Consider the following 27,852-nt stretch of genomic DNA (forward strand, 5'->3'; position numbering starts at 1 on the left):
GCCGAGCGCCCGAAGAGCCCACCTGCTGGTGGGGACGCGAGCGCTGCACCGTCCGCGCACCGGATCCCCGGGGCTCCCTCCTGCCAACTACTTCGGAGTCCGATCTCCGCTTCTGCCGCTGCCGCTCGCGCTCCGGGGTCCCCCCCAGCCCCTGCTGCCGGGGAGCGGACCCACGGCGTCGCCGGGACCTCGCCATGGCCAGACCCCGCCGGCTGCTCGATCTGTGCCTGGGCTGCGTGTGCCTGCTCTTGGCGCGGGGAGAAGCGCCCCGGCCGCGCGCCCCGGAGCCCGGCCCGGCAGTGGCCCGCGCCCTCCCCGCGGCTCTGGGCGCCGAACCGGGGCTCCAGCAGCATGACAAGGTGTCGGAGCACATGCTGCGGCTCTATGACAGGTACCGGGGCACGGGCAGCGTGGAGGCGACGCGGACTGCGGGTGTCTCTGAGCGGAGCTCGCGGGCCCCGCGCTCCCAGCAGCTGCGCCAAGGCAACACGGTCCGCAGTTTCCGAGCGGGAGCAGCAGGTGAGTGGGGTCCACTTGGAGGGATCCCAGCTCAGGCTTCCCCCCGGGAACCCCCAAACCCCCAGCACCCCCAGGACACACACACACACACACACACACACACACACACACACACACACACACACACACACACACATGCGCGCGCGCACACACAGCCACCTTCATACCCGCCCCATATTCCATCAATGGATTTCCTTGGACACCTTCGCCCGCACGCATTTCTCCGCAAGTAAGACCAGTTGCTGAAGACCAAGAGAGGGGAGAGAGAAGAGGAGCAAAAGGCTCAGGAGAGCCAGGAATATAGGCTGGTTACAGGTTACAGAAACTGCTTGGAGATGGAGAGCTGGGGACTCCACCCTACCTAAGCAAGCCCCATGGAGTTTCCCTGCCCTGGGGGGGACTCAGCACCTCCGAGTACCTCGTCCCTGGTGTTTCTTTTTTTTTTTTTTTTTTTTTTTTTTTTTGGTTTTTGGGCCACACCCTGTGATGCTCAGGGGTTACTCCTGGCTATGCGCTCAGAAGTTGCTCCTGGCTTCTTGGGGGACCATATGGGACGCCGGGGGATCGAACCGTGGTCCGTCCTAGGCTAGCGCAGGCACCTTACCTCCAGCGCCACCGCCCGGCCCCATCCCTGGTGTTTCTTAAGTCAGCCAGCGGAAATTCCCTTGGACTGAGCTGGATAGCCTTGTTTACCCAGATGCGATTTTTCTGCCAAGCTCGGGGCACCGGAGAGAAAAGTCGGGCTTGAACTGCTTTTCCCTTTGCACCCCCCAGTTTAACTCACAAATGCTGTGTTTACTAAATCTAACACTTTTTTTCTATATGATAATCCCTAGGTGGCAAATATACAAACTAAGCCAGGTGTTTGGGTTCCTTAAAGCCCATCTGGCAAATCGGAGGGGCCCTGTTATGCCATATTTCCAGAAAGGAGGTGATGTGGGGGAAAAGAAAGGGGTAAGCAAGGATTCACAGCCATGGATGTAAACATCTCCTGGAATTTGCTTATGAAAATCTGCTCATCTGTGTTTCAACACACAGGTCACTGCAGACTGCAAATCATGATTAAGGCAGCTTCTCCTGGCCCCTGTGGTGAAGTGAATAACTTATGCTTGCTTCTCTTGTACTAACAGCTGAGGGAAGGTTTTTTAAACATTGATTTGGTTCATAAGCTTTGTGGATGCACCGTGCTTTTTGTTCACTATTTCATGAAAAAGGGAAACTGTAACTGCAAAGCCTTGTCTCGGAATCTTTGAACAAAGAATCTTCAAGTAAGGGGACTGTGCCTCAGAACCTACCAATTCTGTCGGAATAACTAGAAAGTAATCTCCCAGAACTAATATATATATATATATATATATATATATATATATATAAAATCCCAGGGTAAAAAAAAAAGATGGGGGATGGGGAGAATTTGACACTGTAAATACACGTGAGCTTGGGTGCATGATAATATTTGCCATAAATGTGAATTCTGCTTTAGCTGTAGTCTGAGCTGAGCCAGATTTCATTTTCTTCTGAAAATAAGGAGCATACTCTGTAAGGAAGGAGTTGGCCTCTGCATGGAAAATATAAATGTTTGGTGTCTTGGCCAATGGAGGAAGTTGACCAGGGCAGCCCACCACAATAGCAAATACCCCTACTTTAATGATACTCTGAGGGTTGAGCACAATATTGAGCCCTGAAGGAGCTTTGGTAATTGGAAAAGTTGAATAGATAAAACAGGTGTTTTAATGAACCTATTCAAATCATGAATATCTTAATATTAATGTTCTTGGTAGTAGTTGAGGCAAAAAAGAAATGAACCTTTCATTTTTAGTTTGAATTACAGGGTTTGAAAGCATAATATGAGTTTGATTTTGTTTATTAGTATAGTTTCTGATTGTTCTGATCTGATTGGCCATAAAAAGGAGATGAGTAAGGATTTGACAAACATGGGCACCACAAATGTTTTAATTCCAATCTATCCCATGTATGTTAAGTTATTTTTAGAGTGTCCTTTGTTATCCTCTTATAGTTTTATACCATCAACTGATAAACTCTGATACCCAGGCCAACAATTCAATTAAAATTGCAGTTTGAAGCATATACACAAGGTAGTGTGCTCTGATAAGAAAGGTAATCTCTTTTACATCCTAGAGACTGTCTTAGTGACTTATACATCAAACTTAGACATTGGTTTTTGTGGAAGCTTACGATCATGTTATCACATTAAAGACTCCTGCAGAAGTGGTTCTTATTGGACCTCTTTCAACAGTGTTTAGTTACTGACACAATTAGAAGACCTTATTATCAGGCAGTTCTGACACTTCTCAAGGGAGGTGCTAAGACACTCATGTTGGTCCCTCCCCTTTATCTATATCAGCATTCCCACCACATTCCTCAACTTAGGACAAATGTATGTTCTGATATAGGTAAAAAGAGACTGCATTAATAAATCCTAAATGTGCTGGGTTTCACAACTCATGGATTTCTCTGAACTAACAATTATAATTTCTCTGAACTAACAATTATAATGCAGGGTCAGGTAGTGTGCTTATATATGGAGTGACTGCTGAGCCGGCAGACTTTCCCAGTGCTTATTCAGGCTGAATTATAGCCTATTTGCTCCTTGGAACATACCTGATTAAAATTATTTATTGTTCTATACCTAGAATATCTCTGGTTGGAATTTAGCTGCTGTGGTCTCCCTCTGATTACTTTCTACTTAAACCATTACTTGATGGTGGGTGGCATTCATCCTAAATACACTTTTCTGCTAACCCTTTTCTCCTCCCTCAATGCTATGCAGGTGGTGTGCCAAACCATATTTTGGACCGCTTATAACTCTTTTTGTGAAGTGTAAGATTTTACATAAAGATAGACTTTATCTTTCCCTGTGTCAAAGGCAATATACACAATTATTGATGACAGAGACTTTCAACTTTATCAAAGCACAGCCTCTTGAAAGAAGATGAGAGAGACGTGGAATCGGAATCAGCCTTTATTTTCATATTAGTTAAAATTGTCTTTGGGTACTATGTAATGAAAGAAGAGTTATAAGGAGGTTTTCTCCTGGTTTGATTATTTATGATACATACTTTATGTTCATTAATTTCTCATTATTCCCATAGTCACATAATCTTATTTTACTTAATTATATATTTAGTTTCTTCAGGACAAATGATTAAAGCAAGCATTCTTATTAGGACACTATTATTATTTTAATATGTAACACATGAATATAACAAGATAACTGCAGTGGATGTCACCTCATTAAAAACAACTTGCATGATTTCATTGATAAAAGAAAATCAAAGACAAATCTAGACCCAACTTAATTTTTCTTTCAGTTAGAAGACAATCTTCCCTATTTGTAATCAAAATTTACTTGGCCAAAGTTTCTTAAATATAAAGAACTATAGTTTCACATTTTTCTGGAATGCAGGCTAAAATATAAGCCTTTGGAAAGGACATAGTTGAGGCTAAAGAGTAATTCTAATGGTACTATTTTTGTAAAAAGCTATAGGGCAGTGGGAAAGCATCATTTTTGATGGGTTTGATTGCAAATGGCTACGATATTATGAAAATATAATTACCTTGAAATGACTGTCACCTAAAGCATGGCTTGAAATTGAAAAATATTTACATCATTTTGTTCAAGGTCAAAAAATAATACCTTTGGATATGGCATATTGGATGTGCAGCTGGTCTGAATTACACATCACTTTGAAGACATGATAATTCTTTCTGAAGATTTTACTGTAGTAGGCAAGACTACTTTATAATCACTGATATTTAAAAAATACAATAGATCTAAAAATTCCATGCTACCATGATTTTTTAAATTATTCATGCTATTGAAAGAGACAGATTGAATACTATAAAACCTATTGAAATTGTACTTTTTTTTACATGAACACACCTTCAGGCTCAGAACTGAAAAGAACATAAAGGTCAATAAAGTCTAAGTAATAAGTTTGACTGGGGAATACTTGTACATTAAAAATATTCCCACAAATAGAATAAATTTCAAGAATTAATTATGATTTACAATTCATTGGGATTTTATTAATACTTAATTGATTCAATTCAAATTTTATAAAAATTAGATAGTGATATTAATATTAAATCTGCATTTAAAAATTTGGGATTTTGAAGTTCTGTTTTATAAAAAGCCTTAAAGAAAACAATTCTCAGGGAAAATAGCTCAATAGTCTAACACTTGTATATGTTAGACTTCTGGTTTATCTCCTAGAACTGCAAAGAAATGAACCCAACCACTTTTTGGGAAAAATAAAAAAATGGGCACCATTATGTATTCTCTAGATATTTACATACTGAGCTTACCTGAAAAATTAGTGTTTTAAATATCAGATCTAACTCTTTAGGAGAAAATTTCATTAAAAGGAGTTTTTGGAAAGATGTTAACTATTAACTGAAGTTACATAAAATGGGGTTCCATGGGCAAGTAAGTTTGGAAATGATGCCTTTCTTTGCTGTCAAACTTTGCATAGACTTTTTTTTTTCATTAAGAGTGGTTACTTTCTCCCCAAGAAAGTATGTCAGGCAATTGTGGTTCTTGGAACATGTAGGGAACACGAGTTCTGAACCTTCCTAATTTAGCGGCAACAATAGGAAAACAAATGGTACACAAAATTAAAGTAAATATAACACTTGAGAGCTACCTCATTTATTTTTTAGTACTCATTGATGATGTTCACTTATATTATTACTTTTTTGTTCAACTGATATCTTGCCACCATCCTACTTTTTTGTTTTCATATCTTAGTAGAGTTTTTCTGCCATTTAGTTTTCTCTTTTTTCAATATATATGTTTTTTAATTCTTTCTATTAAATTGTAGTATCTTACAACTATTATGATTCTTTAAAAAGAAAGCATTTGTGGCAAAAATTTAAGAAAATCATCCATATTACCTTCTATATGTTTTATCATCATTAAAACTTGAAAAAAAACATTAAGTTAAAAAAATCTATCAAATCCTTTATTTAAGCCCCAATTGTGTTTTTAAGATATAATAACAAAATTTTACCAAAAAACTCTCAGAGAAGCCTGTGAGATCTAGGATGTAATGTCTGCAAACAGCAAAGAGACTCCTGGGTCGCTGTGAGGCTTTAGACTTGTACAAATCCTTCATCTTCACCTTGGAGACAGTTCTAAATAAAAAATCCCAGAGAAAATTATCCATCATTTTTGAATATACTGTCCATTGACTATTGAAGATTTTTGTATTGCATCATCAGAACTCTTTTTTCTTCTGATAGTTTTCCATCCATTCAATGTGTATATCTTAATAAATACCATCACAATAACTTTAGTTCAGTAGTTGTAGTCATAAAAGTTTGGCATCAGAGAGTTTCAATTTGAACTTTCCTATGCTAAGTTTGAATTCAGTATGAAATTTTATGATTATGTTATAAGCCTGTGAAAATAGAATTTTGTAATGGAAATATTGACATAGCATAAATCAAATGATGTGCTTATATCCAGATAGTTTCTACTTTAGTTTTGATGATATTGTAACTGAAGAGTCTTCATATATGAATAAACTTGGAAATAGAGGAAATTGCTGGTCTATAAATATGTTTGCGGTTCTATTTCCTAGCATGATGGTATATAAAGCAGTAATACATTTTAGAGGTTATTTGGGGTCATAGCTGGTGGTGCTTGGAACCTACTCTTGGCTCATTGCTCAGGGAACCATTCAGTGCTAGGAATGAGATATAGGTCTCTGGCATGCAAATCATACACCCAGTCTGAAAATCTATCTCCCTGGGCCAACAATGATATTTTTAAAGGAATAGTGTCTCCTTATTTATCTTAAATAGAGTCTTAAAACCAAATGGCAGTAGTTCTTTGTCTTCTTCAGTAATCACATTTCTTTATGATTTATCCTATCTTGGTAATAAGACATAATAAATACAGTGTACTAGTTTAATCTGGGCACATCTACACAAAATATAAATAATTTGATTCTACTATATTACCAGCTTTCATAGGTTCTAAATGTGATTCTATTAAATATTACTTTTTATAAAATAATTGCATCCAGTTGTTATAAAAAAAATCAAGATTTTTTGGTTCAATTCTCTCATTTTGCAATTAAAACAAATGATACCCAACATAATTTTATTTGGATTTCCTTCCAATAATATTATAATTTGATTGGACAAAAGTAATCTAATTTATTTGAATAATTATTATAATTGAGAATAATTGCTTCTTTTTAGGAATTGGTTAAGTGGCCTAAAGATAAGAAAAGACTGTGATGAGTTTCTATTTTTTTCTTATTATTTGGGGCTAAGAAGGGACTAAATGCAAATCTCTTTTTTCGTTTCAGAGACAAACCTGTCTATGGTCATGGCATGTTCATGACTCTGAAAAGGGAATCACTCCTAGTTCTGGGAACCAAATTTAGTACTTGACATCCAGAAATTGGGCCCAAGGCAATTGTATGCAAAGCATACATTTATCTTACCCACTGTACTATTTCTCTGATATAAATGTATGTATAAAAATTTGTGACAGTGATCCTTATCATGTTCAAGAAGTTGAACTCAAAGCTCTTGTTTCCAGAAGTTAAAATTGGAGAATTTATTAATATACTAGTGCAGATCCTCTTAGTACTGTTTGTGGTCCTTTCCATGGACAAATGGCTTTATTGATATAATGATAAACTTACTTCATATTACTGTTTTTCTGACTATATTTGCACAGGAGACAGTTTCAAAGTCAGTTAATCAAGACATTTAACCCTTCTTTAAGATTCAGAGATTTGAATTAATCAGTTTTATAGGAATGACAAATGGAGCAGTCTCTATAAAGCAAGTCTTTGGATATCAAAAAAAAAAAAAAAGAACCCCATTGCATTCATCTTTGTATTTTGAGAATTTAGAATAGTTTGCCATATATAAGATAAAGTAATCTTTAAGTTGAGCAGAATTTGATATGCAAGAGACTAGATAGAAAAGTTATTTTTTTAAGACTTATCAGCCAAAGTATCCTTTGATAATAAACTTGCCATGAAGAAAAGTCCCACAAGGCATTTTCCAATGTGTATTTTGGGAATACTAGTAATATTATTCCACTTCATGTACAACTATTCTATTGGTGTTTCTCTTCTGATAAGCTGGAGAAAACACCAGACAGTACTTAGAGCCATGAAGAACTTTTACTGACTCTGGGCACTTGAAATTATTTGATCTTTTTTTCCTTATTGGTGTTAAGTAGGAAACACTTTTGAGTTTGGTGAGCTTACAAAGTTGTTCATTCAACAAATCTAACAAATACTTTTCAGGACATAAATACTCCAGAATGTGCAAAGCATTAGGAGTTTAAAGATTTATAGGCCATGGGTTTGCCCTCTGAGAGCTCACAGTCTAGGAATGCCCCTGGGTGGAGGTTATGGAGTAGATAAACTGATTAATGAACATTTTGCTATTCTAGAAAAACATACATTATATCATCTTTGGCCATGTTTTACTTTAGTCCCATAGAGAATGGTTGTTTTGAGATCCCATAAAACTCAATCATTTGACAGGGACTGCAAGAAAAACAGAATTCTATGACTGTGTTCTATTTATGCCTTTGCCTGAAAACTAAAGGTGGCACAGAAAAATTGCAGCTTTGACTCAGTAAACTGCAGCAAACACTCAGCAAGTGACTACCAGTATATATGGCTCTGTCCTAGGCACTGTTGGCATGGCTAATGGTTGTAAAATTTATGTGGAGAAACAGGTTGGGGATGGGGGAGTTGTTCTGAGTTACATATTTTCTGTGTGACTAAAATGTTTTCCCTGCTTCCTGGGGATTTAACTAATCATCAAGATTTCTGTTAGCCTATTTGTTTTAAAATTAGACTTTACATAGAAAGTTTTCCATTGTGTGTTCTAATTCCCTTTGAAAAAATTCTGTGTGGGCCAACATGAAGGTGAACTTCCACTTAAGACTCTGCGCTCCGCCTTAGCATCTCCTTGAGAGGAGCTGAATACTGCAATAGGACTGCTGGACTAAGCCATTTCCTCAGTGAGTCCTTGGTTTGTTAGGTGTGGGTGTTTTGTTTCAGATGGAAATAGAAACAAATACCTTTTTATGTAATAATCAAAGTCTTACAAGAAATCCACATAGATATAGATGCCTACACAAAAACAATCAATTGCAAATAGCTGGTTAAATCCCATGGTCCTTCAACTTTTGTAGTTATACAGTAGACTGGACTATGTTTATTCATAAAACTAGCACTTACCTATCAGTACCACATAATGAGTTAAAGCAAGGGGCTGAAAAGCCAGATATAATTACTTTAAGAGTTTGTCTTTAAGCAGTTTATGCTCTTGGGAAGGAAAAGCGAAATGATGGAAATGGTAATAGAGGCAGGGTTCCAACCAGAGGAGTGATTTTTCAAGACAAGTTTTCATCAAGAGGCAGTGCCTCTGCTTTGCTTTAAAATACAAATCTGACTCAAAGAGAACACTAGGCAGTGGATGAAGGCACTCTAGAGAGAAGTTGCACCAAGTGTGGTCTTAAGAGGTAATATTTGCATGTTCAAAAAATTACCTGACTTCTGAACCCCTTTCAATTCTCAATATGATGACTCTAGAAAATTCTAATAGGATTGTAGCAAATCCTAAATAAACTCCAATAAATGTATTCCAGGCAATAAAATCCCTTCTTGTGCCAGTGCCAGTGAATAGTAAGAACATAGCACCACCTATTGGTAGTGATATTTTGACTTCAAAAACATTTCCTTGCAAAAAGATGGAAATAAAACCTGAGGAGTTCTTGGAAGAGCACCATTCATATGCTTTATACTATGAATAACTTCTCTGTAATTATGTAAAGTATCCAGAGACTATTAAGAGGAGAGCCAGGAGGACCAGTTCATAGTAGGAAGCTTGCCACAAATAGTGACACAGGTGCAGTTAGGACAGAGAGGGGGCCACAATGACAACGATAGTTGGAACCAGTCACTTTGTACAAGAACTGGGTGTTGACGGGAGATAAAGCAGTATGCAGAGAACCCCTTTACTAACAATACTGCAAACACCAGTGTCTAAAAGAAAAAAAAAGGAAGGGGGGGTTAAAAGACATGCCCCAGGGGCATGCAAATAGAAGAGAGGAAGGGAAACAAAACCAGGGACATTGGTGGAAGTAAATGTTCATAGATGATGGTTAGTGTACATTGCAAGACTGAAACTAAATTAGGAACAACTTTGTAATCACAATGTTTGAATAAAAAATAATAGGAAAAAGGGGAAAAGGCCAGTTTCACTATCAGGATAGACACTTAGAAAGTCATTATTTATATAGACCTGGATAATGCCTTCATTCAATTTTCACTACTAGATCTGATCTCATCTTTGACCTTGGGGAGTGGGAAAAGGGAATGGTAGCTCCTCTGCAGTCCCTAATGCAATTGTAAACAATTCTTATACCATTTTATAAACATTTTAGTTTTTATTTTCTAGTCCGTATATTCTCTTTATTGACCTCAAATGTATTAGTTAACTAAACCCTTCAATAGAGCTTGGTAGTTTTCCTAGTATCAGTACATTACTTTAAAATAAGAACACCCATTATTAAATTGTCTTGCCAGAAGTTAGTTAATAAAAATCTAAGTTGTGTTATTGTGGCTAGAGAGATAGCACAATGGTATGGCGTTTGCCTTGCACACAGCCGACCCAGGACATATGGTGGTTCAAATTCTGGCATCCCATATGGTTCCCCATGCCTGCCACAAGTGATTTCTGAGTACAGAGTCAGGAATAACTCCTGAGCATTGCCAGATGTGACGCCCCCCAAAAAACACAATAAATAAATAAATAAATAAATAAATAAATAAAATCCATTATTTTGTAACTTAATAAACTTTCTTCTTTTTTCAATATTTGTTCCCATTAATCAGAAATTATACTTCAGGCTTCTAATGTAATAATTCCACATAAGCCAACACTAGAATATTTATGAAAATTATAAAAAGTGACCTTTAATATTTTAATAATATTTTCAACATACCTATCTGTATGTATAAATAAACTTCTATTATAAGTCATGGGGAGAAAATCTAATATGAAACTTCTATTGTAGTAGGTTAAGACCCACATTTCACAGGATCCATTATTATAATATATTAAAAGATAAGAAATTGACAATGCTATCATATATTTCTACTCCCAGGAAAATGTGCATTTCACCTTATTTATTCCTTTATACTCATTACTACATATAGTTATAGAATTACTGTTTTTCTCCATTGTGAATATTTTATATTTGCTGGTTGTTTTGTACTGTTGGCATAGAAATTAAAGAGATTTATTTATTTATTTTTAATTTTATTAATACTATTGTGAATTAAAAGTCTCTCATAGCCAGAGAGATAGCACAGCAGTAGGGCATTTGCCTTGCATGCAGAAGGACGATGGTTTGAATCCCAGCATCCCATATGGTCCCCCTGAGCCTGCAGGGGGCGATTTCTGAGCATAGAGCCAGGAGTAGCCACTGAGCACTGCTGGGTGTGACCCCAAACAAATAAAATTTAAAAAAATAATAAAAGTCTTTCATAGTTGTATTTCAGGCATATAGAGGCAGTGTGTTAGAGCCATTACCACCACCAATGTTGACCTCCCTCTATCATAGTTCCCAGCATGCACCCCATACCTCTATCCTTAGCCCCCTGAACTACTAGTGTAACAGGTCCATTTTGTGTAGAACTGATGGCATAGATATTCAGTAAGGGAAGGAAATTTTAAGTATTGGTTGAGAGGTTGAAGCATTCATAATAGAATGACAGTGATTTGAAGATTATGGTTTAGGAATTGAAATGAGGGGACCAAGGATATAATATAGGGGGTTAAGGCTCTTGCCTTGCATGTGGCTGACTTAAGGTCAATCCTTGGCATTTATGTGTTTGCTTAATCCTGTCCAGGAATAATTCTTGAGCACAGGACCAGGAATAAGCCATGAGCCCAGCCAAATGTGCTTTCCCAGACTCTCCTCAATCACTCCTCTTGTTATTGTTGTTGCTGTTGTTTTCAGTGTTTTGTGCTTTGTTTTGTTTTTATCTCAGGATTGTGGTTATTATGTGGTGGTTGTCTTTATTGTTGTGGTGCGTTTTGGATTTTTTTGTTTGATTTTTCTTTTCGTATTGTTGATGTGTCTCTCTTCTTTTTACCTTTCTTTCCTCAAATTAATATTTATAGCCTCTAGAAAGACTCTGCCCATTTTTTGCTTGTTTGATTTTTACCCACATTTTATTTTTCTCTTTTCCTCAAACAGAACCACATAAGTTGAACCATCTTGTTCCGCCTCTCAAATTGAGGGGGAAACAATGGAGGGTACCAAGACCAAACAGTTGTATGATCACTAAGTAGTAGTAAAATTGATCAGACTCAAACACCAAACCCAATCCAAGGACAACAGATCGATACCCAAGCTACAACAAGCTAGACATAGAGGAGACCACTTATACTAGCAGCCCCCCTGGGTGGGGGGTAAGGGAGAGGAATATGGAATGTATGCTGGGAACAGGCATGGAGGGAGGATAACTTAGGTGGTGGGAATTCCCCTGATTCAATGTCAATATGTACCTAAAATATTACTGTGAAATATATGTAATCCACTTTGGTCAAAATAAAAATTATTATTAAAAAATCACCCCCACAAAAAGTGAAATGAAAGATGAAAAGGGAATATAGAAGAGGCAGAGCTAGTACAACCCTTAGCCTGGGTAGCATGGCAAAGGCATCAAGTACTAAGGTAAGGACTAAGTGAACAACAAACCACTCCTTTCCTAAACTTTAGCAATTGATTTGCTAAGTTAATTTAGGACAGCTTTACATTTCCAATACTAGCAATATTGCTGATACAGAATCTGTCATTGTATAGAATGTGTTCTTTCTGTCCTCTCTCCAAGATTCTCCTAATCTTACAAATCTATTTCAAAGGTTATCTGTAGTGTGTGTCCCTTTCAGGGGCAAAGTAGCTTCTCCCACCTTTGACAGCAGTTGGTATCATCATGGTTGGCCTTCTTAATTATTTCATATAATGATTTCTCTCTGCATGCCTGTGGAAGTATAGCCATTTGTGTAATCAGAAGAATCATCCAAGGACCCAGCCACTAGAAGTTCATAAGTGTTAAGGTCAAGAATTTGTTTTTCTTATGTTCATTCTTTTCTTTTATTATAATGAATACATATGTATAAGACACATATAGCACAACCAAATGCCTGCATTAACTGTTTTAAAGCATTGTTGCTTTTAGCTGCTTTTAAACTGCCCATTTAATTCTACCTTTAAGTCAGTTATTGGACTTCGATTTGATTACAGATTGAATCAATTAGCTACAGATGGAGGGAAATGTTTTAGTTACCCACATTTTCTTTATCTAAGCTGCCGTTCATAAAGGAAAGAATGCTGCATCCCTAAAGAAAAAAATGTTGTTTGTGTTAGGGCCACACCCAGTGGTCTGGCTCTCTGTTTACAGATTACCCCTGGTCCATATGGGGTTCCAAAAATTTGATCCAAGTTGACCACGTGCAAGAAAGGTCCATACCTACTGCAATATTGCTCTGACCCCAAAGAAATTTTTTTTCAAATTTACATTTTTGTTTTGACATTCATTTATGGGAAGATGCTAATTCTTTCTTTCATGTCACAAAATTTTCTTTTGAGCTATACTATGATAATATTAGTGGTTATTCTAGACCACTGTCTACAATAGACAAATGAAAATTTAATTTGAGCCACAATATTAACCACATATATAAATTTAAAACATTAAGTGAACACATTGAAAACTATGAAAAGCAATAAGTAATAATAATTTATATCTTATATGTTATCCAATATAATCATTTCAGCCTACAATCAAAACAAAATATAATTGTATAATACTTATATTACTTTAATATTTCAAAATTCAGTGTTTGCTTTATGCTTATAGTATATCTCAATTAAAACTTAAGTAGCATATAGGTTCTGAATAGCAACCATTCCCTAAGTCTTTTATATGTATTTTAGAAGTGACCTTTAAAGTAATTCTCTTAACAGTGATGCATTGGAGACTATTGGGCTCATTTGACAAATGATAAACTGATATTTAAGGGGCTTCAGTTATTTACTCAAGGCCAGCTATTGGGTGCAAAGGAACTGATAGGGCTTCTATTATATGTCTTTGACTACAATATAATGCACTGTATTTAAATGAACATCATAGAATAATACAAAAGATTCTGAAATACTTTTGAGAGTGTATTATTAAAGATACATAAAGAGGTGAGTAACAGGTCACAAAGTGTCAGAAACTATATTTAAACAAAGGAAATAATTTGAGGCAGAAGGTTGTGGGGGAGAAATACAATTGGTTTAGTTGTTAAGATTGATATCCACAGGGCCGGGCGGTGGCGCTAAAGGTAAGGTGCCTGCCTTGCCTGCACTAGCCTTGGACGGACCGCGGTTCGCTCCCCCGGTGTCCCATATGGTCCCCCAAGCCAGGAGCAACTTCTGAGCACATAGCCAGGAGTAACCCCTGAGCGTTACCGGGTGTGCCCCCCCCCAAAAAAAAAAGACTGATATATCCACACCCCTGGGAGTCCACCTCTGCTTGGCAACCATTTAATTACCACATACTTTAAACACAGTGACTTCTCTTCCTTCCTTTTTAATTGTCCATATGCTGCAAGAAGTTTGGTAAAAGTGTATGTTTATAGTGACTGGTCTGAATTAAGGCTAGAGTGTCTGAGCAACCCTGATGCCATGGCTTTGTTATAAAGGTCTGTAAATTATTATCCTCGTGTCATGGATTATATAAATGTGCACAAATGGCAGTTTCCTCCTTTTCCTTCGCACAGTGTTAAAAATGAGTAAAACATGTTTCCTATTGCACTTCCCTTGTGCTTGGGGACTAAATGAACTCATTTTCAGTTTCCACATCTTTATGAAAATTTTTGTTTTTAACTGAAGTATGTTTTTGATCAAGAACATAATTTCTTGATTGCATGTGTTTCTGAAGCAAATATGTATGTAAAACAAGTGCACAGAAAAGGTTCAAGGTCTGGCAACTGATTCTAATGAATGAGAATTCTTCAATGTAACCTCGGGCTTACCATGAACTTATTAGATGATTTCAAAGAAGGAAACAATATGTGTTCTTGCTAACCAACTCTTGTTTGGTTATTTTCTAATTTCTGAATTTGAAGAACCGGAAATAAATGGAATAGTTTCAATAATTTTGTTAAGCTGTGAAGAAACCATTCAACTTTTACATTTCTGGAACGTTGTAAATTTTAGATAAAATTCACCAAAAGCATTAAATATTTATAACATTTTTGAATATTTGGCTAATTTTTCAGCTGTATTACTGGAATATTGACGGAAATGTCTTTGTCACGCACCTTCATCCTCCATCCTAAACTTTGTGAGGCAGGTAGTATAGGACATATAACCCCTCCAATAAGGTCAATTTTAGCTTTGATAATATTGATTCATATTTAATGAACACTTATTGAATACTTTATCAATGGATCTCTGTCTTATAATAATTTATACTTCAGAGACATTACTGATAGTTCATTTAATTCTCATGACAGGAAATATTATTTTTATTGATTGACAATACTAGCTTTCCCAGGTCAAACAGTTTTTAAGTGGCTGAGCCAGGACTTGAATAAAAGTAGATTCAGCTTTACAACTGTTTGTTACCTATAAATTATGCGCTATCTATAAGAAAAATAAAATTTCTACAAGAACAAAACATACTTCAATAGTCCTTTTTAAAAAAGTTTATTAAAGTGCCATGATTTAAACAGTTTTTTTTAACTTTTGTTCTTGTGGTGGTTTTGGTCTCACCCACCATCACTCAGGACTTACATCTGACTCTGCACTCAGAAATTACTGGTAGCAGGCTCTGGGGACATTATGGGATACCAGGGATTGAATTTGGGTTGACTTCATGCAAAGCAACTGCCCTACCCACTGTGCTATCACACCAGGCCCCTAAATTGTTCTCTTATGGCTGAGTTTTAGACATGCAATGTTCTAACGCTGATTCCACTATCAGAATCAACTTCTCTCCGCCAGTGTCCCCAGATTCTCTTAGCCCCTCCGCCTAGACATGCCTCTTTAGTAGGCACATTTTTAGGTTTGGCTGTTGTTTGGATTTCATGTTTCCATTGTTCTTGGTTTTGTGGTTTGTGATTCCTACTTCTTTACATAACTGATGATATAAGGCCCTTGATCCCTGTCCCCCTTTGCTTATCTTCCACTTTTTCTTACTTTCTCATGGGTGACCCAGACAATCACTCTTTTATACATTATATTTTCTTGTTTATTTTCAAATAGTTCTTGGTAGTATTATAGTTAAAAGTCAAAACGCTCAGCCCTCAGACAACTATGTTTACTATTGTGTATGACTTTCACACATTCATGGTGCTTTAGTAAAGGAAAAAGCAAATTAAGAAAACCAGCAGTAGTTGCAATTAAACTTTTTCCAACTTTTAGAGTAACTCCTCATATATTTTATTTTTTTTCTTTATTTGAGATGAATTCACATTACTATGTAAAAAAAACCAGCTAAATGGAATTTAATACTTGTCAATGCTGTGCAACTGCTAAAATCTTCTCTCGTTCCAACATATTTTCATCATTTCAAAAAAAAGAATACTCTACTAAGAAGATTTTCCATTCCTTTACATCTTCAGAATTTGCCAAACACTAATCTTCTAAATGGGTCTGTGGATTTGCTCTCAATATTTTCAATAAATGTAATCAGTTTATTATCTTTTGTGTTCTTTTTTATTTTACAATACATTTTCAAGTTTAAGTAGATTGTTACATATTACTTGTGGCTGAATAATTTTACAATATATAAACTATTATAATTTATTTATCTATTCATCCATTAAGGACATTTGAATTAATCTACATTTGGTTCTTGTGTACAATGCTACTGCAAATATGTATGTACATAAGTCTGTTTTTCAATTCTTTAAATTAGGTACCTAAGAGTGGAATTGTAAAATCATATATTTAACTTTACATTCCAGCCAGAAATGTAAACAGCTTCCAATTTTTTCAATCCCTGGTTAACATGTATTTTGCAGGTTTTCTAAAAAATCATTTTAGACAGTTTATTGTGATTGACATTCTTTTCACTAATAATTAAATTGTATTGAATTTTTTTTTGTTTGAGGAATAACATATTCAATGCTGAGGGGTTAATCCTGGCTTTGCATTCAGAAATTCCTTCTGAAAATGCTCAGGGGACCATATAGAATGCTGGAGAATCAAACCAGGGTCAGCCACATGCAAGCAATCACCTTATCCACTGTATTAACACTCAGCCTTAATATTGATAAATTTTAATGTTCCTTTAGGTAGTCTCTTGAAGAAATGTCTAGTTGATTACTTTGCTCAATTTTTAATGGTTTGTTTGTTCTTTTTGTTGTTGACTTGTAAAAGTTATATATAGATTTCATGTAACACATACTATCACATAGATGATTTGAGAATATTTTCTTCAACTGCTAGATTGTGCAGACCTTCTTGATAATGTCCTTTGATGCACAATAGCTTTTAGTTTTAATAAATGTGATTCATATATTTTACCAAATTATTTTCTTAAAAATTCATTTTTCACTTTAGTTTTTGTGCCACTTCTGGCAGTGATCTGGGTTTACTCCTACTTTTGTCTTAGGGCTTAGTGGGGCTCAAAAAATCAAAGAGTGCTAGGCATCAAACCCTATGCAAGCATTTTACCTGCCGCACAATTTCTCCAGCCCTTCTATTTTTTCTTTCACTGCTCATACTTTCAGGATCTTATCTGAGAATATATTTTTCAAAGCCAGGTACATTAAGAGATTATTTCTATGTTTTTGCTAAGAGTTTTCTGATTTTAGCACTATCATATTTAATAATTAATACATTTTCAGAAAAAAATTATCTTTCCTTGAAGTAGGATTGGCTTATAAGAATGCAACTATTCATATACATTAGGGGTATGATTTTGTCACACCACACTAATCAGCAAAAGGCTTATATCCAACCACCACAATTTATTGCATCCTCTTAGAAACCTCAGTTATTTTATGAGATCAAGTCTTTGTTTTCACTGAACACTATTTTATTTCTTTACAAAGAACTTATGAGCAAGTTTAGACATTTTTTCTTCTGACATCTTTAATTTAGAATGACCCTATTCAGTTCCATTCATTTTATAGAAAATGAAAAGATTTTATCTTATGGTAGCTAAGAATATTCTATCTATGTAAAAACATACGGTATGTATTTATGCAAAATGTATCTTTTAAATATGCACATATTTATATGCCCTTTGAGTTAATTTTTGTATATTAATTTAGGAACCCTGTTATTCTTATTTACTCTTTTGTTTTCCTTCCTAGGAGCAATTGAAATCAAGGGACTTCATATATTTAACCTGACTTCTCTAACCAAATCTGAAAACATTTTATCTGCCACACTATATTTCTATGTTGGAGAACTAATAAACAACAGCCAGACTTGTCCCAAACCCCGAGGATGCTCACATCCTCTGAGAAAACACATCCAAATTGATATTTCTGCATGGATTCTCAAGTCCAACAGAAACCAAAGCCAACTCCTAGGTCATCTTTCAGTAGATAGAGCCAAACCTCACCGAGATTTTGTTTCCTGGCTATCTAAAGACATCACTCAACTTTTGAGGAAAGCCAAGGAAGATGAAGAGTTTCTCATAGGATTTAACATTACCTCAAAAGGACATCATATGCCAAAGAAGATGCTACCCTTTCCTGAACCTTATATCTTGGTGTATGCCAATGATGCTGCCATTTCTGAGCTGGAGAGTGTTGTCTCAAGCTTACAGGGGCACAGAAATTTTCCCAGTGGAGGCATGCCCCAAATGGGTAGCCATATCAGAGCAGCCCTTTCTATTGAACGGAGGAAGAAGCGCTCTACTGGGGTCCTGCTGCCCCTGCAGAACAATGAGCTTCCTGGGGCAGAATATCAATATAAGGAGGGTGGAGTCTGGGAAGAACGAAAACCTTACAAGACTCTTCAGACACAGCCCCCTGAGAAGAGTAAGAGCAAAAAGAAACAGAGAAAGGGACCTCACCAGAATGGCCAGACACTTCAATTTGATGAGCATACTCTAAAGAAGGCAAGAAGAAAGCAATGGATTGAACCTCGCAATTGTGCCAGGAGATACCTGAAAGTAGACTTTGCAGATATTGGCTGGAGTGAATGGATAATCTCCCCCAAGTCTTTTGATGCCTATTATTGCTCTGGAGCATGCCAGTTCCCCATGCCAAAGGTAACCAATGAATGTTGTCTGTCCCATATTTTCTACTTCCATAGACTTAAAGTAGTATTAACAAAAACCCACCTGGACCTTTATTTATTACTTTCTAAAGTATAATAACAATATAGCTATGTTTGATTCCTCTTTAATGGTTGTTAAAATAATATGACAAAAATGTATGCAATATTTGTCTTGTATTGCTTCCAAACAATATTTATATTCAGTTATTAAACCTTGTGTGTTTTTATAACTGTCCAGAGTAAGCAATCCCCAACCCAATATTTGAAAGAATATTTAAGAAATGAATGGATGTCATGGGAGCAAATGCAGGGAATAATTTGGTTGATGCTTTGATACATATATGCTTCTTGTGAAATAAATTTTTCTCACAGGGTTCAGGATGAAGGTTGGAACAGGTAAAGTTGCCTTGTGGAATACACTAGTTACTTAATTCATTTGCTTCTCTGATGAACATCTCAGAGGAAGAACTAAAATAAATACAATGTTGAAAAATTTTTCTAAGACCCATTTCAACAACTATTTCAACAACTTAGTGCTTACCAGTATCTCATATCGGTAGGAATTATATTTTACCTTGCCTATACTAACAAAGTGTTTTCTGATGTCTCCATAGTCCCCATAACTATCTTGCACAGAAAATCCAAATAACTGCTTTTTGTTTGAGTTTATAGCCTTATTAAAGATAGTGAGGGCCACTGCCTTCAGTTAACCCTTCTCCTTTACTATCATTCAATCCCTAGATTCAAGTGCTCTAGAAATAAAGTTCAGAGGAAAAAAGCTTTTACCCAAATGTAAAAGAAATAAAATTTTGATACACATGATAGAGAAAAATATCATTTGATTCAAAGAGTGACCATTTTCTGCTTATAGATCTTTAAAATAATATGCTCATGTAATCTGTTTTGTTGTTTTGTTTTGGGGCCACACCCGGTGACCCTCAGGGGTTAGTCCTGGCTATGTGCTCAGAAATTAATCCAGCTTAAGGGGATCATATGGAATGTTGGGAATCTAACTGAGGTCCATCCTGGGTCAGTTGCATGCAAGGCAAATGACCTACCATTGAGCTATCCCTCTGGCCCCTTCATTATTTTCTTTTTAGATTTTGGGCCACACCCAGTGGCACTTATGGGTTACTACTGGCTCTGCACTTAGAAATTTTTCCTGGCAGGCTCAGCTCCCTATCTGGCATGCTGGGTATCAAATCAGGTCAGCTGTGTGCAAGGCAAATACCCTTCCTTACACTGCTATAACAATGGCCCCTATGTTTTAATGTTATGGTCATTTTCATTCAAATACTTGCATAAAGCATAGAGCCCACTGAATAAGGCCTAGATCTTACTAAACAAACTTAAGATTTATAAAAAAAATATTTTCTCTATTTAAATGTAACAATAAGACAAAATTTTAATATTTTTGAGTTCTTTTTTTCCTACATATTTTTCCAGATTCCAAATTTTATAAATCAAACACAGTGTAAGAAATGCATACACTTAGAATGGCATCGGAACTCCAGGGAGACATACCTAATAGGAGGAAGTGCGAAGTTTTCTCTGTGAGCTAAATACTTTTTTTGCCAAGTTGAAACCCAACTATAATTATATTTGTAATCAAGGTGTTTAAATAAAGATATTAATCAAAAATAAAATAAATAAATGCATATATTTACAGTTATATGAACAATATATTTTTACAGCCATGGGAAGACAAACCTGACTACATTTAGTTATTATTTCTAGCAAGGTTCAGGGGTACTATATGGAGTACCAGGAATTAAACTTGTGTCAGTAGCATGCATAAAAAGTGCCTTACTATCATTCTAGCACAACAAATTTATTTTGTCTATTTATTTATAAAGGCCATTTTACTACTTAAAAAAGACTTCTTTATCCAACTTAAAAACACACATCTAAGATGCCAGGAAGTCATTGGCAGTTTTGAGTCTTTATTATCCAGTATACCTTGCTTTGTGGCATCAACGGGGAGAATTTATTCAAAACCCAATTGAATCAAACTCTTTGTAAACCCAGAAAACTGAAAGATTGATTTCACTAAATCTTTAAGTCTTCCAAAATTTTATCTTACTCTTAAATTATAATTTCTTCTCATAGCTCAGGTCCTCCAGACCTTAAGACCCAGGGATTCATGATGTTGTAATAATACCAAGTTGTTGAATTAATTAATTAACGATGGGGCTGGATGGCGATGGATGGAGGCCTTTGTGCTTAGGCCCCAGCCACGTGGCTTCATCCCCCATCCAGCCGGCGAGTTCCAGGCCCAGGTGAAACGCGAAATCACTCACTCACACGCAGGCTTCAGGAAGAATCATCTTTATTTAGGCCCTAGCCACCACATGTGTGTGGCCTATCTCATAACCTTTCAAGCATACAGCCCTGCGTCTTATCCTCTTTCAGCCATCTCCCTCAGAGAGCCCAGCAGGGCCAAAAGGCAAAAGCCCCTAATACCCCTCGCTTCCGGGTTTATCTACCTATTCCAAGACCCTCCCAGGAATGGGCCGGGCTTAGCAGGTAAGGTCACACCTATTATCCAGTTCCCAAGACCCCTCCCAGAAATGGGTGGGTCTCAGATAAGTACCCTACATTTCCTCCTTTTTTGAAATATAAAAAGAGCCTTTTGTAATTTTGACTCCACCTTTAGCCAAAGGTGGGTTAATATTTTCATGCAGCAGTGAAAATTAATATACCAGCCCTTTTCAAAAACATATTTTTGCAAAATATACTTTACACGTGTAACCTAAAATTCTATTAATGCTTTTTTACCAAGCATTATTCCGGAACTTTTATGTTCCTATACTTTTAAACTATATTGGGGGAACTTTATTGTTCCTATACCATATTCACTGTTTTCTTGGGTCCAGGATTCAGGTCAAAGTTCGGAGCGCCATTTGTTGAATTAAATAAATATCGATGGGGCTGGATGGCGATGGATGGAGGCCTTTGTGCTTAGGCCCCAGCCACGTGGCTTCATCCCCCATCCAGCCGGCGAGTTCCAGGCCCAGGTGAAACGCGAAATCACTCACTCACACGCAGGCTTCAGGAAGAATCATCTTTATTTAGGCCCTAGCCACCACATGTGTGTGGCCTATCTCATAACCTTTCAAGCATACAGCCCTGCGTCTTATCCTCTTTCAGCCATCTCCCTCAGAGAGCCCAGCAGGGCCAAAAGGCAAAAGCCCCTAATCCCCCTCGCTTCCGGGTTTATCTACCTATTCCAAGACCCCTCCCAGGAATGGGCCGGGCTTAGCAGGTAAGGTCACACCTATTATCCGGTTCCCAAGACCCCTCCCAGAAATGGGTGGGTCTCAGATAAGTACCCTACACCAAGTGGCTAAGCATTTTAACTTCTACTCTGAAGAACAAGCCTTCATGCTTGTTCAGTTATCTCAACTTTCCTTTTCTTTTTTTTTTAAGTTAGCTTTTGTTGTTGGAAATATCACTGTTGCTCACTATATTTTATTGTGGCTCTCAGTGATTTAAAAAAAAATAGAAAACTCTGAAGAAATAATACAGTGGGTAAGACATGTATGTGTCTTATAATACAGTGGGTAATATATATATATAATATAATATGTATGTGTCTTATAATACAGTGGGTAATATAATACAATATCTTATAATATAGTGGGTAAGATATGGCTTATATATTCTACCAAGGTTTGATTCTGAACATCCTGTATGGTCTACCAAGCACCACCAGGACTAATTTCTGAGTACAGAGTCAGTTGTAACCCCTGAGCATGATCCTGTATTAACCAAAAACTTTTAAAAAGAGAGAAAAAAGAAAATTCATGAAAAACCTTGGAAAACAGACACAAAGATCAGTAAGAAGTGTGATAGTTCAATAGAAGAATAAAATGTCCACATTTGAATCACAGATGGGCTTCTTAATCTTACTGTGCTTGCAAATTGATTGGAGCTCTTACTAGCATAGAGAGGTCCTGGGGGTTGGACATAAGATTTACTGTCTAACAACCTCCTAACTATTATTAATACCACTAATTCATAAATTACATTTATAAAAACAGTCAAAAGTCAAGTCATCTTTACTTAATCTTAGTTTTATTAACAATAGTTTTAGACAAAAACACCTTGTTCATGGTATGCATAAAATACTTCTTGCCATTGGTAAAGGCCATTCTTATGACGGAGAATAGAAAAATAAATGTAGGATGATTGGATAAAAGTCTCACATAAAAAAAGAGATCAAGAGAATAAAATATGTAGTACAAAACTTTTTTGCAAATGTTTCTAGTCCCCTTTTGAACATCACAAAGGCTAAAATAGGATTATCTCTGTGGATTCAACAACCATAATCTCGTCAAGTAACCTTTCTTTGGAGAGTAATACAATAGGAAAGCATCAGTTGCAGCAGCTGAACTGATCATAATATTTATCAAAACTTGGAATGGCATGGAACTACAGGGAGACATACATAACAGGAAGAAGTGTGGAGTTTTCTCTGTGAGCTAGAGATTTCTTTTTGCCAAGTTGAGAGTGGAAGTTTGGCTGTTACATCGAGTTCTCCGTCTTTCATCACCTTGTGTGGATCTGCTTAACTTTTAAAGGTTTTTGAGTGGTTCCCTTTAAACTTTCTAGTTTATGTCTTTCGAGTGGTACAGTGGCCAAAAATATGGGGAACATGAAGCAATATGAAAATTCTATAGTAAGGATAATTAATAATCATCACTGCTATTAACAAATACTGCACCTAACACGGTAATTAGAGTGAACTATCTCAATAAAAATAAATTCTGAACAACAGAGCAAAAGATGATCTCTGACCAGATCAGTACAATTACACAGAGTAATTTTGCACAAAAAAAAAACTTTCAAACTGTAGATATACATTTTGCCCCAGAGAAAAGTTCTCCCAGGCCGCACTCCTTCTTGGCCCTGCTTTCCTTCTTCTGGCCTCCTTGGCAAAGACTGCTCTATATGGTAGAGTGCTTCAGTCTGCAAAAGTTGACAACCTGTTCTGTAATTCAGAACAGCTGTTTTCTGCCTTTCCCAAATTCCAGGCTTTGCCCTTTCACTGATTCCAATTAGATAGTTTCTGGGCTATCACACCCATGTGGGCTGGACTGGAAGAGTGTAGAGCAAAGCCCCATGGCCCAGGTCAGGAATGAAAGCTCTTAGCTCATGACATACTCTCCCCTGCTAATGCATTTGTAATCAAATTCAACTTGAGGACATCATCTGCAGCTTGGCAGGTGCACGTCTGACCACTGCAGATTTTATGCACAGACACAGAAGTTGGAGTTTTTCTGATTGCTAGCCTCTAAACTTAATCTGTTGTCCCAGGGAGAGACCTCTGGAATTCTGCCATAAAATAAAAAAATACCCATACAGCTAAAGCCAAGTCATATGCATTTGCCTCGCCTCACCACCCTAGCAAATATGGAAACCAGAGATTTCAAATGAAAATGACTGAGCTATTGTTGCTGAAAGAGATCCAAGAAAACCAACAAGGATTAGAGGAATGAAGTTATTTTTTCATGGAATGGTGCAAAGGCTATGAATAGCAAAGACACCAAATTAGGCACCAAAGAGTTCTAAACACTGAACCAAATGTCCCAAATAAAGGTGAAATTCTTTCTCCATGGGCTGAAAATGATACATATTTAATTTTGCAACTTTTATCTCTGAACTTTCTGATTCCATCTTCTGGTTACAGAAGTGGATGCTAAAATTTCTTGAACAAATTTTACAATCTAAATCAAAATTTAAATTGATGCACTGAGTTTCCTAAACAAGACTGTTCCATAACTAATATGAAAAGCATGTTTTAACTTCTTTGCGAAATGGACTGATGAGGAAATAACTTGGTTTTATCCTGGTTGTTAGTTTAGTTTTCTTAAGACATAAGAAATATTGTCATAAGTATTATGTTTTGAACTTGAAAACAAAGATCACAGGCTGAGAATAGGCCTCAAACTAGCAAATTACTGCATGAATCTTTTCTGCATGACATAATTATTTCTTGCAATGTCAGCTTGATCAGAGGATTCCATAGTTCAAAAGGAAGGGGGGGAGACTCTCTGGAAAGATGAGAGGTTCCTGATAAGATGCACCAATCCAGAATCAAGGTCTGTGCCTGAATTCCAGTCAGCCCACTAGAGACTGCCCCAGTTTCTGAAGCTATCATTTGTGAATTACAGCTCTTTCAAAAAAGACAGGAATTTTCCTAGGAAACACCCATGAATATTTTCCATATCTATGCTGGGTCATTTGTACAGAACCTTTTGTTTTATTCTTTTTTTTAGAAAGAAGTAAAATGAAGGGTTTGCTATTTTATAAAATATTTCATCCATTCAATGCATTTAATTAGTTTCTACAGCAATTTCCCAAAGTGAGCCATACTACTTTCTCACAATTGTTGGGGCTGGAACATTTTAGGGTAACCTCCGATATAATTAGGAAATACTCTGCATGTTTAGAGAAAGTGGATTTCCAAGGGGCTGCTGAGTAATTTTTTTTTGTGTGTGTGAAAAGGTATGGGGCAGTGCCAGCTAAGTTTGGGAACCTGATCGAGAGTAGGCACTGTGTAGGCACTGAGAAGTAGCTGTGCATAGCAGTATTTATAAATGAAGAACTCATTTTCTTAAGTAACTCCACAGCACATAAAATTAAAGCACTATAAGAATCCTGAAAGTAGGACCGGAGAAATAGCATGGAGGTAAGGCCTTTCATGCAGAAGGACAGTGGTTCGAATCCCGGCATCCCATATGGTCCCCCGTGCCTTCCAGGAGCAATTTCTGAGCACTACCGGTGTGACCCAAAAACCAAATAAAAAAAAAAAAAAAGAATCATGAAAGCATTAATAAAAAAAAATGTTGGGGAAATCTATGGTTTAAAAAATTTCTTGCAGTTTGATCAAAAACTATTTGGATGCTTGATTCTTAAGAACAACTTGAAAGCAATAAGAAAAAAGTAGAGTTTCATTACTACCAATAGTGGCAAAGTAACCTTCATGGCTATTAACCTTTACTAAATAATATAGAATCCATCATGGGGCAATTACCTAGATGTTATTGATTTTGCAGGGCACCTGGCATATAAAATAGAAAAACATATTGATTTATCTTCTTTAAGGGGACAATGCCTCATTTGAAAAGCTAATTAGTTGAAAGTTACCTACTCTTACAACAAATACCTCTGGTTTCTAGAACAATAAATTTTTTTTGGGGGGGTCACACCCAGCAGCACTCAGAAGTTGCTCCTGGCTCTTGGCTCAGGAATAGCTCCTGGCAGGCTCTGGGGACCATCTGGGGTGTCGGGATTTGAACCACTGACCTTCTACAGGCAAGGCAAATGCCTTACACCCATGCTATCTCTCCGGCCCTAGAACAATGAATTTTTTAAAAAGGTAACCTATCATAAGTTTAGTTTTAAGTAATTTATACATACTCACAAATACAAATTTCCTCTTTACCAAAGAAAGAATCCCATTTTTGTAATAGTATGCCAAGAATCATTTACTTCTCCCTTAGCTTTGTGTGTGCCCTTCTTCCTTTAACTACTTCCAGTCTTTTACACTAGGTATTTTAGGAGTATGAAATTAAAATACCAATTCACTGGGGCAGAGGTGCCTCTGAGCCATGAGAAACATAGTTCCATATCCTGAAATAAAAACGCCAGAGCTTTGGCTGAAATCCCACTACTGAATTGACATGTGATCTCTGGCAAGTTACCAAATTTCTGTTTCCAAATGTGTTTAAAACAAAACTGGTTTCACCTGCTTAAAAGAGACTTTGGGGAGAAATGATGGAAAGTGTGGCATCTCTCGAAACTGTCCTTACCACTCTGGCAATCCCTAAATATTCTGGGCTTGGAAAATTGACTGTCAATGAGAGCTGAGCTGTGTGGCATTCCCTAAATAAAACCACATGTTTCGCCTAGACATTAATGGTCCCATTTGGCATTTTCTAGCAACAGATTTTGCTCTGGCTTGTTTGGTCAAACTTCTGATATTCAGGAGACAACCTTATACCCCCTAGGTTATTCCCAAAGGACAAGGTTCACTCGTAGAATACTTCCAATTCTATTAAACTTGAATCTAAACACTCAGAGTAACAGTGACCCCCAGTGGCCAATATTGTGTTCCTGTTAAACCCTAGCTACTTACTATTAAAGAGAGTTAAGTGCAGTGAAGTGATCGCCATCCAGTTCTTTCTGGTAGCAATTATTCAATCAATCCATTCTCATTGGCACACTAAATTGTATTTAGATTACAAAATAGAAATATCACTATTGAGTTGTCAATGATGTATCTATGTTAAGTACTTACTTGTTAGCTGTATTTATGATTGCTAGAGGATCAAGAACAAATGTTATGAATTGCAACTGAAACATTCAAGGATCATTTTCAAGAGTATTTTAGTTTATATTAAACCCCAGTGTGAGGACTACATTGTTTTTAATTAGCTCATTCTTTTTTGAGATAACTGAAGCAAGACCCTCACTCTTACACTTACTGTTTGACATATCATTTCAATTTTTTAAATCTATTTCTTTACTAATGCAAATTGGGAAAGGTATTTTACAAGGATAAGAGATATTGTGTATAGAATGTTTGGTATCTGTAGGCACTTGATAAGTGGCAAATGGTAAGCATGTAAGTGGTGGTGGTACCGGGGGTTGCACCGAATATGTAATGAGGTCTATTACTACATGCTTCTTATAACATGAGCTTTATTATTGAAATGAATTCTTGTCTGTATGCATTTTAGTGAGGCATAAATAAAATACCGCTTTTCTACAATAGGAACACAGTTCCATCTAATATACTTGTTCTCCCATTTCTTTTTTAGTCTTTGAAGCCATCAAATCATGCCACCATCCAAAGTATAGTAAGAGCTGTGGGAGTCGTTCCTGGAATTCCAGAGCCTTGCTGTGTCCCAGAAAAGATGTCGTCACTCAGTATCTTATTCTTTGATGAAAATAAGAATGTGGTACTTAAAGTCTATCCTAACATGACAGTAGAGTCTTGTGCTTGCAGATAA

At 36.7% G+C, this 27,852-nt stretch overlaps 1 protein-coding gene across 1 annotated transcript; it reads left to right on the forward strand.

Annotated features, from left to right (window-relative positions):
- The first annotated feature begins 194 nt into the window (after positions 1-194).
- BMP3 (bone morphogenetic protein 3) lies at positions 195-27,852 on the forward strand. Its single transcript, XM_049790264.1, has 3 exons — positions 195-519; positions 17,917-18,824; positions 27,661-27,852. Exons 1-3 carry the CDS (start codon positions 195-197, stop codon positions 27,850-27,852), a joined length of 1,425 nt encoding a protein of 474 aa, XP_049646221.1.

The sequence above is a fragment of the Suncus etruscus genome, chromosome 16, assembly GCF_024139225.1.
Source record: "Suncus etruscus isolate mSunEtr1 chromosome 16, mSunEtr1.pri.cur, whole genome shotgun sequence".
Lineage (NCBI taxonomy): Eukaryota > Metazoa > Chordata > Mammalia > Eulipotyphla > Soricidae > Suncus > Suncus etruscus.